Source organism: Abrus precatorius, unplaced genomic scaffold, assembly GCF_003935025.1.
Source record: "Abrus precatorius isolate BTA unplaced genomic scaffold, Abrus_2018 Scaffold6, whole genome shotgun sequence".
Classification (NCBI taxonomy): Eukaryota; Viridiplantae; Streptophyta; class Magnoliopsida; order Fabales; family Fabaceae; genus Abrus; species Abrus precatorius.
In genome coordinates, this window is record NW_020874406.1 from 11,460,453 (window position 1) to 11,472,361 (window position 11,909).

General features: G+C 33.6%; 1 protein-coding gene across 2 annotated transcripts; it reads right to left on the reverse strand.

Annotated features, from left to right (window-relative positions):
• Nucleotides 1–54: 54 nt before the first annotated feature.
• Nucleotides 55–8,713, reverse strand: LOC113869464 (beta-adaptin-like protein C). Of its 2 annotated transcripts, none has more exons than XM_027505787.1 (15): nucleotides 8,456–8,713; nucleotides 7,344–7,541; nucleotides 6,862–6,975; nucleotides 6,484–6,734; nucleotides 5,651–5,786; nucleotides 5,389–5,568; nucleotides 5,176–5,268; nucleotides 4,484–4,695; nucleotides 4,310–4,373; nucleotides 4,050–4,229; nucleotides 3,157–3,249; nucleotides 1,608–2,008; nucleotides 1,145–1,334; nucleotides 863–1,066; nucleotides 55–653 (listed from the first exon to the last, which is right to left on the reverse strand). In XM_027505787.1, exons 1-15 carry the CDS (start codon nucleotides 8,540–8,542, stop codon nucleotides 354–356), a joined length of 2,703 nt encoding a protein of 900 aa, XP_027361588.1. In that variant the 5' UTR covers nucleotides 8,543–8,713; the 3' UTR covers nucleotides 55–353. The 2 variants fall into 2 exon arrangements, with proteins under 2 accessions (XP_027361588.1, XP_027361589.1); XM_027505788.1 differs by having other exon boundaries at nucleotides 57–653; nucleotides 7,344–8,295; nucleotides 8,456–8,577.
• Nucleotides 8,714–11,909: the final 3,196 nt, after the last annotated feature.

The window sequence follows — 11,909 nt, forward strand, 5'->3', positions numbered from 1 at the left end:
GTTTGATATTTTACCATCTACCATATTCCCCTTCCCCTACACAGTGCTTGTATATCCAATGAAACATCCAAAATCCATATGAAATGGTAACAGCATCAATTTAATCACTTTACAAACAGCGCAATACAAGCCATCGAATCTCTAACAAAAGCTGTCCACAACAGCACAACTACATCCAATGTTCCCATATCAGCAAAAATGGCAGTACCAAAAATACAGTTAGGGGCAGCATATGGTAAAAGTGGATTTTTTTTTTTTTTTTTCCAAATAAGATATAACACACCTGTCCAGGATATTTATCAAATATACTAACAAAAACAATATATAAACAAATTAAGAAAGAAAAAAACTCATTAACCCATAAGAAGAGCCTCAATGGCTTCGAAGAAAAGTCCTGACATTTCCGGGCTTGGAGTCTTGATTGCACATTTGACGCCAGGGTTTCCAATCACTGTGGTAAGTTCAATTAAGAATGGTATCCCTCTAGGGAGTTTAGCTGAGAAGTAAAACACATCCTGGTTTGCATTCTTGCGCTTTGCAATGAAGAACATGTTCGATGCAGCCAGACGTTCCAGTGTGGCTTCCACATTGCCAAGCACAATGGCTGGGAAGTCCTTGGAAACCTCATTTGAATCAGGAAGGGACCTCCATGTCTGCAGTGCAGTTAATAATCAGGTTTTCCATTTCTGAATTCAAGTTTAAATATGACAGACTTATTCTGGAAAATAACCATAGCTAAACTGACCAATCCCATGAAATTATGAAAGAATTGAAAATTTTAAGCACAAAAAGTCATAGAATTATGAAGTGCAAACCTATTGCAGTTAAGTTGAAGGATCAATTGAATGGGAAAAAGAAATACCTCTAGAAAACTTGAACGTTCCATTCTACCATCCTCAGTAAAAAATACATGCAATGCGATTTTATCATTGAAATACCACACGGGCTGTTGATTGTTTTTCACAGCAACCTGTAAAAGTGAGCTAGGAGGACCTTGCGAAATGTTCTGGAACATAACCATAGGGAGGAGTGTCCTAGCTGACGTTCCAGGTTGCAATTGTGGAACCTGATCGATAGCAGAAATCTATTAGAACACAAGTCAATAAAAACATCCATGTAGAAAAACATATATGCAATAACAAACCTGTAGGGGTCCTGCAGCTGCAAGACCAAATGTGTTCTTGTTAAATTGAATCATGAAGCCATCAAGTGGAACCTGAGAGTTGTTCTCAAACAACAAACTATAAAAGATTTGACCATCTTGTCTAGTCACTTGTGCACTGATTTGTAAACCCTGGCCCGTTGAAGCAGGTAATAAAATAGGCAATGGAGGACTGCAATCAAGGCATAAGATCTAATTAGACATGATTTCACAAGCAGGGTAAGTAAAGGCTTTTGAAACTTCTCAGGATGTTGACGTCATGTTGAAACTCATTTAACCATATTTTAATATTTAAGATATCTGAAAAACACAGTTTTCACTAATCACAATTTCTATATAAAGGTAACATTTTTTTTAATCATAAAATCAAATTATATGCAATGCTTCCAAAACACACTACAGGAGATTGCATAAAAAAATGCTGATGATCCCAAGATGCACTGACCCAGTAGGAGTAGCTGGCTGATCAACAGGAACAATAGAATTATTATCCATGCCTATCAAATCGCCAAGTAAATCTGGCACAGGTGCAACAGATGGAGTTGTGGCCGGTGCAGCTGTTGCAGATGCAGGTGCTGATTGTCTGGCAGTAGGTGGTGATGCAGGACCATTAGCAGGATTTGCAGCTGACTCAGAAAACCCAGATTCACTTCCCTCAGGATAGTCTTCATCTTCAGTTCTCTGAGCTGAAGAGTGTACACGAGTCACAAAAGCATCTGGAGGCTTGTGATAAACAGAAGATAATGTAGCAATGTTGGCAAGAAGCTCATCAAGTAGAGAAGGTTCAATTTGGTTTGAGTCATCAGTTATCACAGGCTTCTCAGCTAGCACAACATCCTTAGCTGCCTGGTTAAAATAAATTATATACATCAAATGTACAGCTCCATACAGGTTCAAGAAATTAAAAAGAGAATGGAAAAGACCCATACAAAGTTGTCAAAAAAACAGTTATGGTGGTGTCATGACAGGTAATGGTGGCATTTTTCGACCAATCTGCCATGACCATGGCGGAATATGGCAGCTTTTCAATGGCGGCACCATGGCGGCCATTACATGCATGGCAGCCATGGCAGTTTTCACAAAAAAAATTGGGTTGGGCCTTTGACCTGACCCAATCCAAAGAACAACCCACGAACCCAAACCCTAAATCATGCAATTGCATCTCTTCTTCCTCTCTCTTCTTCGTGTTTCTGCTTCATGCCCTCATCTCTGTGCTTCATCCTCACTCTCACAGTCTCACTCATTCAACCCCAGTTCTTCCTCATCCTTCGCCAGTCTCCAGCAACTGTTGCTGCTATGACTCCAACAACCACTACTACATCTCCCGCAGTTACTACCTCCATCTCTAGCAACTCCATTTTTTCTAGTAGCCTTTGTTTTTCATTTTTCCCTCTCCCTCTTTCAGTCTTTCTTTATTTCAGTTTTTCCCTTATTTTAGTTTTTCCCTTATTTTAGTTTTTCCCTTATTTTAATTTTTTCCTTTATTTCAGTTTTTCCCTTTTAGTTTTTCCCTTATTTTAATTTTTTCCTTTATTTCAGTTTTTCCCTCTCCCACATCTATGTTTTTATCTTTTTTTCCTCAAAATAATTTCTCTCTTTATTTCAGCTTTCCTCTCTATCATTTCCTATGACCTGTAATATTTTTTTATATATTTTATTATGTCTGCCAACTGCCATAACCTGCCATCGCATCCGCTATGATTTTATGGCAGATTTTTGACTTTTTGGCATGACCTGTCCTCTACCATTGATAACATTGGACCTATTATTTCCATGTGATTTAGACACAGACAAGCAATTAACAGCCAAGAGGTTAACCCTATAATAGTATTTTGCACAGAATAATAAAACAGATTAAGCAGTCTTCTGTAAAGAAGTCATATTTAATAACTTTGGTGGTTATCTAACCTTCATTGGATATACAGCTTGATTAATTAACCTCATGTGAAAATTATTGAAAATAAAAGATTGGATTCAGATTCAAGAAATAAAACCTCAGGATCGATTGAAAGGAGACGCCAATATATGTATGCCCGATCTCTCAAATCAGGATTATCTGTCTCCACAGTAGCATTGTTCAAAACAACCTGCAAAGGTAAGTAATTAAGTGAGACATAGGATGCAAGTGTGAAGATACCTTATTAAACAACTTTCAAGGAGGGAAAAAATGAAACAATGTACAAAGGAAGGTCTGGGAGTCATAACTAAGACAACTAATGATAGAATGACAGATTGTCTTTTAAATTTATTTCCAATAATTATAGGAATTTTCTAACATAATCTCAATCATGCATTTTTCAATAACACAATGACTTCTTTTCCCAAGGATATTAGAATTGAGAATAGATAAGATCTACCTCAACTCAAAAGCTCTCAAGGAAGGGGAATTGCTCCAAGTCCATTATAAGGTACTTTGCCTGTATACTTCATCAATAAGATCCTAAGACACACCCCTCATACATAGGACTAGATATCTAAACTGTGAAATTTGCAGGATTAAAAATTTTTGGGAGGCTCAACTTTAGGAATGGAATAGGCTCTAATATCATATTACAATTAAGAATGGACTAGGCCTACCTCAAACCAAACAACTAAATCAAGGGAGGTGAGAGCCCAAGTCATCATGGAGAGGTTCGGGGTGGGGGCGGGGGTAGGATAATTTGCCAACGTACTTGGTTGATGTGGGACCAGAACAAGAGATTATAAAAGAAATGATTTACAATTGATATTAAAATTATAAATTGCTTATATGTGCCACTCAATAAAAGAAGGAAGAATGTATTTGCATACTTAGTACAAGAATAGTCCAATTTGAAATATTAAAACAATTAACATAGTGGCATGTTAACCATGTCAATATGAACTAAACTGTATTTTGAGGAAGGACCTGAATCATCTGTTGTGGGCCTTCAGTTGGCTTCTTGAGGAAAAGCTTGACAGTAGCAGTCAGCAACTGTAATTGGACTTGCGCAGGTTCTTCAGGGAAACTTTCCAAGAAACTTTCAAGAAGTTCATCAGCATTGTCAATTCTTTCCGCATATTCACCAATTATCCAGATCATTGATGCCTACGCACACAGGTGAAATGATGAAAACATATATATGTTAGTGTGTCATGACAAGTACAAAAGCACTCAGAAACAAATACCTTGGCTTCTGGCTCATCCAATGTGTCTAAGCTTTCGCAAAGGGTTGCAATTATGGACTCGTATCTACAAGGTAGAACAAAGATTCAAACAAAGTTTTGAAGTCTAATAGTAATTCACTAGCTGTGTTATCTTCTCCCCAAAAAATAAATGCAGAAAATGGAAGTTAATATTACGTGTTGGGATATCTTCTAAATATATCTTTGATAACAATGATTGCCTCCTGAACCACATAATTTACTTTTATTTTGATCAACTCAAGCAAAACACTAATGCATCGTTCAGCTGCTCTCTCTAACTTGATGGCACATCGCCCAATTGCACGAACAGCCTTTCGTACAAAATCTACATCAACTTCAGTAGCATACTCTTTAAATTCCAGTAAAACCTGCAACATTATAATAGAAAATTTAAAAACAAACAAACAAACTGGCTCCATTAACGTGCCAAACAGAGTGAAGATGCACAAACTTCGAAAGTTTACATGCAAAGATGTTCAGCTAAATTGGCTCAAATAAATGGAAATGCAGTAATGCACCAAATGCAGAAAAGATATGTGAATCTCATACATGTGACAGGCCACAAGACGATTTGTTTCTTGATAAAAGAAGAAATGTTGTAGGTGAGAATAGAGAAACTAAAAGGACATGGTTTCATCCAAAACACAGAGAAAGTATAAAACCGTTAGCTCAAATCGTTAAGTCTCATCCATGGGACAGGCTAACCGGTTACCATGTATTTGTTTCTTGATAAAAGAAGAAATTTTGTAAGTGATCGCTAAAACAACTGAAATCAATTCTGACCATATGGAAAAAAATGGGGATGGGGAGGAAAATATTTACTTAAAATAGTATAATGCAAAGATTACCTGGTCTATATTTCGGTCTGAAGCAAGTTTTATCATAATTTCTAACTTTTCCATTTTCACATAGATGGGATCGTTGTACTTGCAGAAAAACACCTGCAGATAGAACATGCGGTTCATAAGCATCACATCCTCCCCAATGGAATAGAGTTCTTCACTAATGTTCAAGGGTGTCATTAACCTGACAAGTTCACAAAATAATATTCAAATTACTACCTTAATTTCATGAGCAAGAATTGTTGGTCTTCTTTGTACTATAAGATTGATATTCCGCAGTGCTACATATTGTATCTCAGGTTCTGCAGAGAGTAATGTCACAAGAGGAGGGGCCATCTTTTTGCAAAGATTCCGAACCACATCAGTACTGGTGATAAGCTCCATTTGCAGAAGGATCATCTACAAGTCATTATAAACTGTGGTTATGAAACCGAGAAAATGTGATCTCCAAAGCATCACATGGTAACACTAGAAAAAACACCTTAACAGCTGATAGAACAACAGCACAATTGGCATGTTGTAAGCGTGGAGTAACTCTTTCTACTATGTTTTCTGCCTCACGAGCATCAGCTGCCTTGTATCTAGAAAGAGCGTCCAATATGAAAACTTGCCCCCATCTAGCACATGAAGCAAAAGCAAGTGTTGTTAGGTTAACGAACCAATATATAATCATAGATGAATAAAGAAGAGCTAAGACAATAAAATAATAACCAGTATATTGCATAATCAATAAAACAGTAAAACAACTTAGTGAGATTTGTTGGGTTTATGATACAAGTGCATCAATTGTCAACATCTACACCATGTTAACTAGGATAATATATTGATTTGCAAGAAAACAGAAAAATCCAACAAACTACACAATGATACTGGTAATGCAACATGAGAAAGTGCATTTTACAATTTTCACCACTCATGCACAATTGCACAATCTGGGAAAAAGAAAAGAGAGGGAGAAAAAAGGCATGTTTGTAAGGATATGATTGATAAGAATGAAGATAAGGATAAAGAACTTTTTCATTATATGGAACTTTGCAGACTTGCTCAGGACTGTCACACTCTAGTTTATTTTGGTTAAAATCTCTACTAAAGATGGTTAATTAGAATATTTTCCCCTACAACAACAACCAAATCCTTTTTGAATGAGGTAGGAATTAAAGTGAATTTCCCTAACAAAAAATTAAAAAAAATCATAACTTAAATCAGCTGCAACCAATGAACAATCAACCATAAAGGGAGAGAGGAGTTGCATTAAAGAAAATTTCACAACCGTTTCTAGTTTCAATTGTGTTAGCAAATATACAACAAACTTACTCTGTACATTCATTTAAAGCAGTAAGGAGCTTTGACAGTGTGTGACTAGTGATCTCAAAGATTGGTCTACTACTGTTTTCCTGAATTTCGGCAAGTGCTGCCACAGCATTAGCTACAACCATGGGATTATTATCAGATATCAAATCCTTCAGAGATTCCAAAAAACCCCTATCCTCAACCAACTCTGCATTTATGTCATAAAGCTTGGCAACACAAATGGCTGCTGTCTTACGAACATATGGGTCATCATCCTGTCAAAACATCATATACAAATGAGAGTTACAAACAGGGTAAAAATAGACTTTGGCATTGATGTCAACCAGAGAAATTTAAACTTCATATAGATGTGTTTCAATTGTAATGGTGCCATTTATGTACCTTTAGGCATCTTTGAAGGGGATCACACAGATATTCAGTAATTTTATCAACGCGAATGCAGCCCATTGTCCGTACAGCTAAGGCACGAATCAAGGGATTTGGATCTTGCGAATCCTGTGCAGCATTTTATAAAAAGAAAGGAGAAAGAAATGCATCGTTAAAACTTCTGATTATTTTCCATTAGGAGAGAGAGAGAGAAAGAAATATTCAAGTCATGAGTACAAACACAATAATAAGCTATGTTTTCAGACAAATATCTCCCTTGGTAAATTGACACCCTCATCCAGTGTTCATGGATGGGATGCGTTTCATACAGTGAGATAATAAAAAACTGACCATACAAGATGAGATGGGAAAAGGGGACATATATTCAAAACAACCCAAAAAGTTAAGAAATGAATGATAATAAAGGATGAGAAGGACAAGAAAGAACTAATAAACAACATTACATGAGGAAGGAGCACAGTCACTCTATCTTTTACCTTCACAAATGTATTCACTGCAAGTATTGCTAGGTCAGGCTGGCTCTTTGCATAATTTATCAGATATAAGTAGACCAGCTTCTTTAACTCCAAATTTTCTGTTTGCATGCAATTCACCACATCAGTGAACAATGATGAGACATCCTTCCCAACAGTCATTGCAGCAATAACTTTCTTGACAGCATCTTTTCTTTTGTCCTGCAAGGCACGAAAGAAAAAGGTAATCTTCACATACTTTCTTGCAGAAAATTTTCAACTACACCAATAAAGGAGAGACTAACGAAAAGGCAAGACAGAGAAGTCCAAGAAACTATGTACACAAAGATAATATCATAATTAGAAGAAAATAAAAAATTACAACGATACAAATGTAACATAATGTCATAATTGCCTGACAGGTGGCAATAGTTGGTCAAATGTTGAACTTAGATAGACAAGAAGGACAAATAAAATATGAAAAGAAAATAAAATCAACATAATTGGTTTGGGAATGCTGCGTCAGATGATAGACATACTAGACAAGATAGGATCATAAATGAATTCATTAGAGAAAGAGTTGGGAATTTGGGATATCACCTATTATAGAAAGAAAAATGTTAGAATCTGGCTTAGGTGGTTTGGGCATGAAAGCCCCGGTAAGGGGAGTATATCAGATCAAAGTGTAGCCCAATCAACAGAGATAGAGGGAAGCTGAGAAAAATTAGACGAAACCATAAAGAAGAATCTTGAGGTCAATGATTTGTCTATAAGCATAAATCATGTCATATCATTGTGGCATCCTCTCACCTAGTATATGCTAACTAGCGAATTCCCTAAAAAAGAAAAAAAAAATCTTCCAGATTTCACCGTATTTAAAACCCCTAAATTTTATTTTCGAGTCCTAAAATTCAAACCGTCCCTTAATGAACGCTCACTAGCCGTAGACTATCACAGATTAAGGAGTGATAGATTGCTGCATGAATATTTGAATAAATCAGAAAACTATCATCTGTGGCAGTTACAGGGGATCGAAATGTATGAAATTGAAGGGAAATTGGAAGGTGAAAGAAGGGGAAGGGGAAGATCGCATGAAATGAATGAGATCAAGAAAGAGATGGAGAAAGAAAACCTACCTTGTACTGAGAATTGAGCTCTTCTTTGAGCTCAGGGATTTCACCCTTCTTTGTTGTGGAGAAGTACTTGGAATCGTTCCGACTCATCTTCGATTCAATTCTTCTGCTTCCGATTTCTGATTCCCAACCAAACAACACCGTTTGCCTATGCTATGACTTCACCGGGGAACACACAGAACGGTGTCGTCACAGACTTTTCTTTTTTTAGGACTAACCTTGTATTTTAAAAACATATTTTGTAATAAAGACTCCACTTCTAAATAGGTACAGGAGTTCAAATTTCTATATAAGTTTTATATTTTAATAAGTATGTAATTTTAAAATGGTTAAATGAAAAACTAATAAATAATAAGCAGTATGTTATTATTCATACGGATTTAAATTAATCATTTAAAAAATTAAATTGTTTTTATTTGAATTAATTTTTTTACGATGAAATATTTTTTAAAATTAAATAAACTTTGAAAAGAGTCTTAAACAATTTTATTTGAAAAATCATTTAGACTTAATTTGTGACAAATATTTTAATTTTTATCGCCTTTTTAAATTACATTATTCTTTTTATAATTTTGAAAATAAAATTTTGAAAGGTATTATTAACTTTTAAAAATTAAATTGTAAAAATGAGGAAGGTGGTGTGAAAAGTCTAGGTCCACAAACGAGAACAAACTTGTCTATATGTAACGGTCCTTATTCCATATTTTTGGTCAAAACAGTTAGATTATGGGCTTTATTTTCCACGAAGGTAGCTTGTTGGGCCAAACTTTCCCAAACCCATGATAATCTTCAAACGAGTCTATACACTCTTATTTTGCTACCTCAATCTCAAGTGAACCATTTGTTTATGGCCCACAAGGCTAAGAGTTGTAATTTCGAATAAAGAAATCAAATTATTTAATAATTCAACTTTTTTACCATATGTCCAATAACACATATTAAAAAAATTAAGAAATAGTAAACACTTTTTGAAACTATAATCTTCAATGTTATCAGCGAATATTTGATTCGTAAATAGGATCTAACTATATGTTTTCCATTTTGGAATGGTTGAGGGTTTCGTTATTAATTAATTAAAGGCATGGAATCGAACATATATATATATATTGCGAATGTGATGTAAAAGGTGGTGGTAGTGTTGTGTCTGTGATTACCAAACTTTGATATTTGTTGTCATTGTCAAATGGGCCTCACACAGGTCACCCAAGGTCCAATCAATTTTTGTTTTCTAGGTGTAGGGCACAGCGAATTCCTAGCACGTGTTTTATTAAAAGTTAAGATGGGATACCCTACAATTTATTAAGGGCAACCCAAGTGAAGTCAACTAGTTTCTGCGTCCCCTAAGCACAGTTCATAAATGTACGGTCACGATCATTCCTTTTACCCACTTCCTTCTTCAATTAACTGCGATCTATAAAACTACTTCAAAATCTCGTGACTCGCGCGACAAAATTATTGATTTCCCCACCATCAATTTTTGTTCCCAACATTGTCATACGGTTTTTTACAAATGTTATTTAAAAAATAATTATTATTTTAATAATTTTATCAAATGAAATGGTGATTTTATTTTATTTTTTTAAAAGAAACAAGAAGAATGAATATGAATTATTTATTGATGAAAACAGTTCAGTGGTGCGTGGCGTGAGCACAGCTGGAGTTAGCGGAGTCCAGCTGGCACTGTACGGAAGATAATACGCAGCTACCGTCGCCGTTTTGTGTCTGTTGTTTCTTTTTTATGAATATAGAAAATAAAATAAAATAAAATGCAGCTGTATAATTGAAATTTACTATATAAATAGTTTTATATAATTTTTTGAAAATAAACCAGTAGTGCATGAGTGAGGAGTAGGACCAGTGAGACAGAGGGCAAGAAAAGCCTTCCAAGATTACGGTCTTGCCCTTTTGAACGTTGAACGACGATCATTTTCTTGATCTGCGTGTGGGATTTGCAATGAATAACAATGTGCAATTTCACGTGAGATTACTGTCATACCCTTCCTCTTTTGACTCAGGATTTTAACGGTTAATGAGTGTGTATTTGACTGGGGATTTTAACGGTTAACGAGTGCGTGTTTGACTGGGGATTTTAGTTTATTTTATTTTATTTTATAGTTAATTTTAGTCACAATTAAATCTTAACAATAGTTTTATAGCTGAATATTTTTATCTAAAAATTGATTTTTTGCCGTGAAGTTGTAAAATCTAGTTTAAAAAAATATATAAATTTTAAGTATATCAGATTTAAATTTTGTGAAAAAAATAAATATTAGAAGAGTTATGTTTATGTAAATGGTTCTGTAATCTGTTAGACTCAGCTTGAGAATTAATCGGGGTAAGGAATGTAATTTTAAAAACTAAAGGGTCTCAAGTAATAATAAAAGTGCTTAGCTTGTTTTATTTTAGATTCTTTCTTAAAAAGGTAAATTTGACCAGATGAAATGGTGAGAAAAATAGGATTACTTATTTATATATGAGATTTAAAATTTTATAAGATTTTTGAAAAAAAAATATGATTTAAAATTTGTGAGTGACGATTTTTGACATAGATGTTGATGGAATAATAAAAATTTATAAAATTTCAAAAATCGTAATTAGTAATTTTTAAAAATTATAAAAAATATTTTGTTGGTGACAATTTTAAAAAATATAATAAAAAAATTAAAAATAAAAATCACCAGCTAGAATTTTTTTAAAAATCAATAGAAAAATTTTAAAGTATAAAAAATATCAGTTTTCTAAATTATACTTTTTTTAGTTTTTTTTCTAAAACACTATTTTTTTATTTTTTCCATATAAAAATTCCAAAAATATAATTTTAAATAAATTATTAATGAGTCAACTTTAAAAAAAAAGAGCTTTAATTTTTGTTAAGAATCATTAATTTTTACATTTTTTTCTTTTTCTTTTATTTTAAATATTATAGCCTGAATGCATTTTTTAAAAAGTATTTCAGGAATATTTAAACTTTAAAATATATAAAATTATCAAAATTTTAATTTTAAATAAAAATCATTTTCAACGTCTAAAAAACATTAGGACAAACTCTGTCTTAAAAATCTATTACAAGTGATTGTGAAATCAGATAAGCTTGAGAAAGGATCAAACATGAAATTGCGTTGTCAAACTTAATGGGCCTCTCAAACCTCGAAGTAAATTCATATTTATCAAATATCATATATATATGGTATGAATATTTATAAATATAAAAAAAAGTGTTAATTTTTTAATTCTAACTTAATTAATGAATAAAATATTAAATACACATATGTGATGAATAAATTCAAATGAAGTATTGACTAAGTATAATCCAACATAAAAATTGTTCCTTCGACCATTTTATTATTTTTAAATAAAATTAAATAATTGATGTTCTAAAAATTATGTAAAGTATACCAAAGTAACGATTAATAAAAGAGAGGTGTATTGTTAATTAGAATCTTATACCCAGTACTTA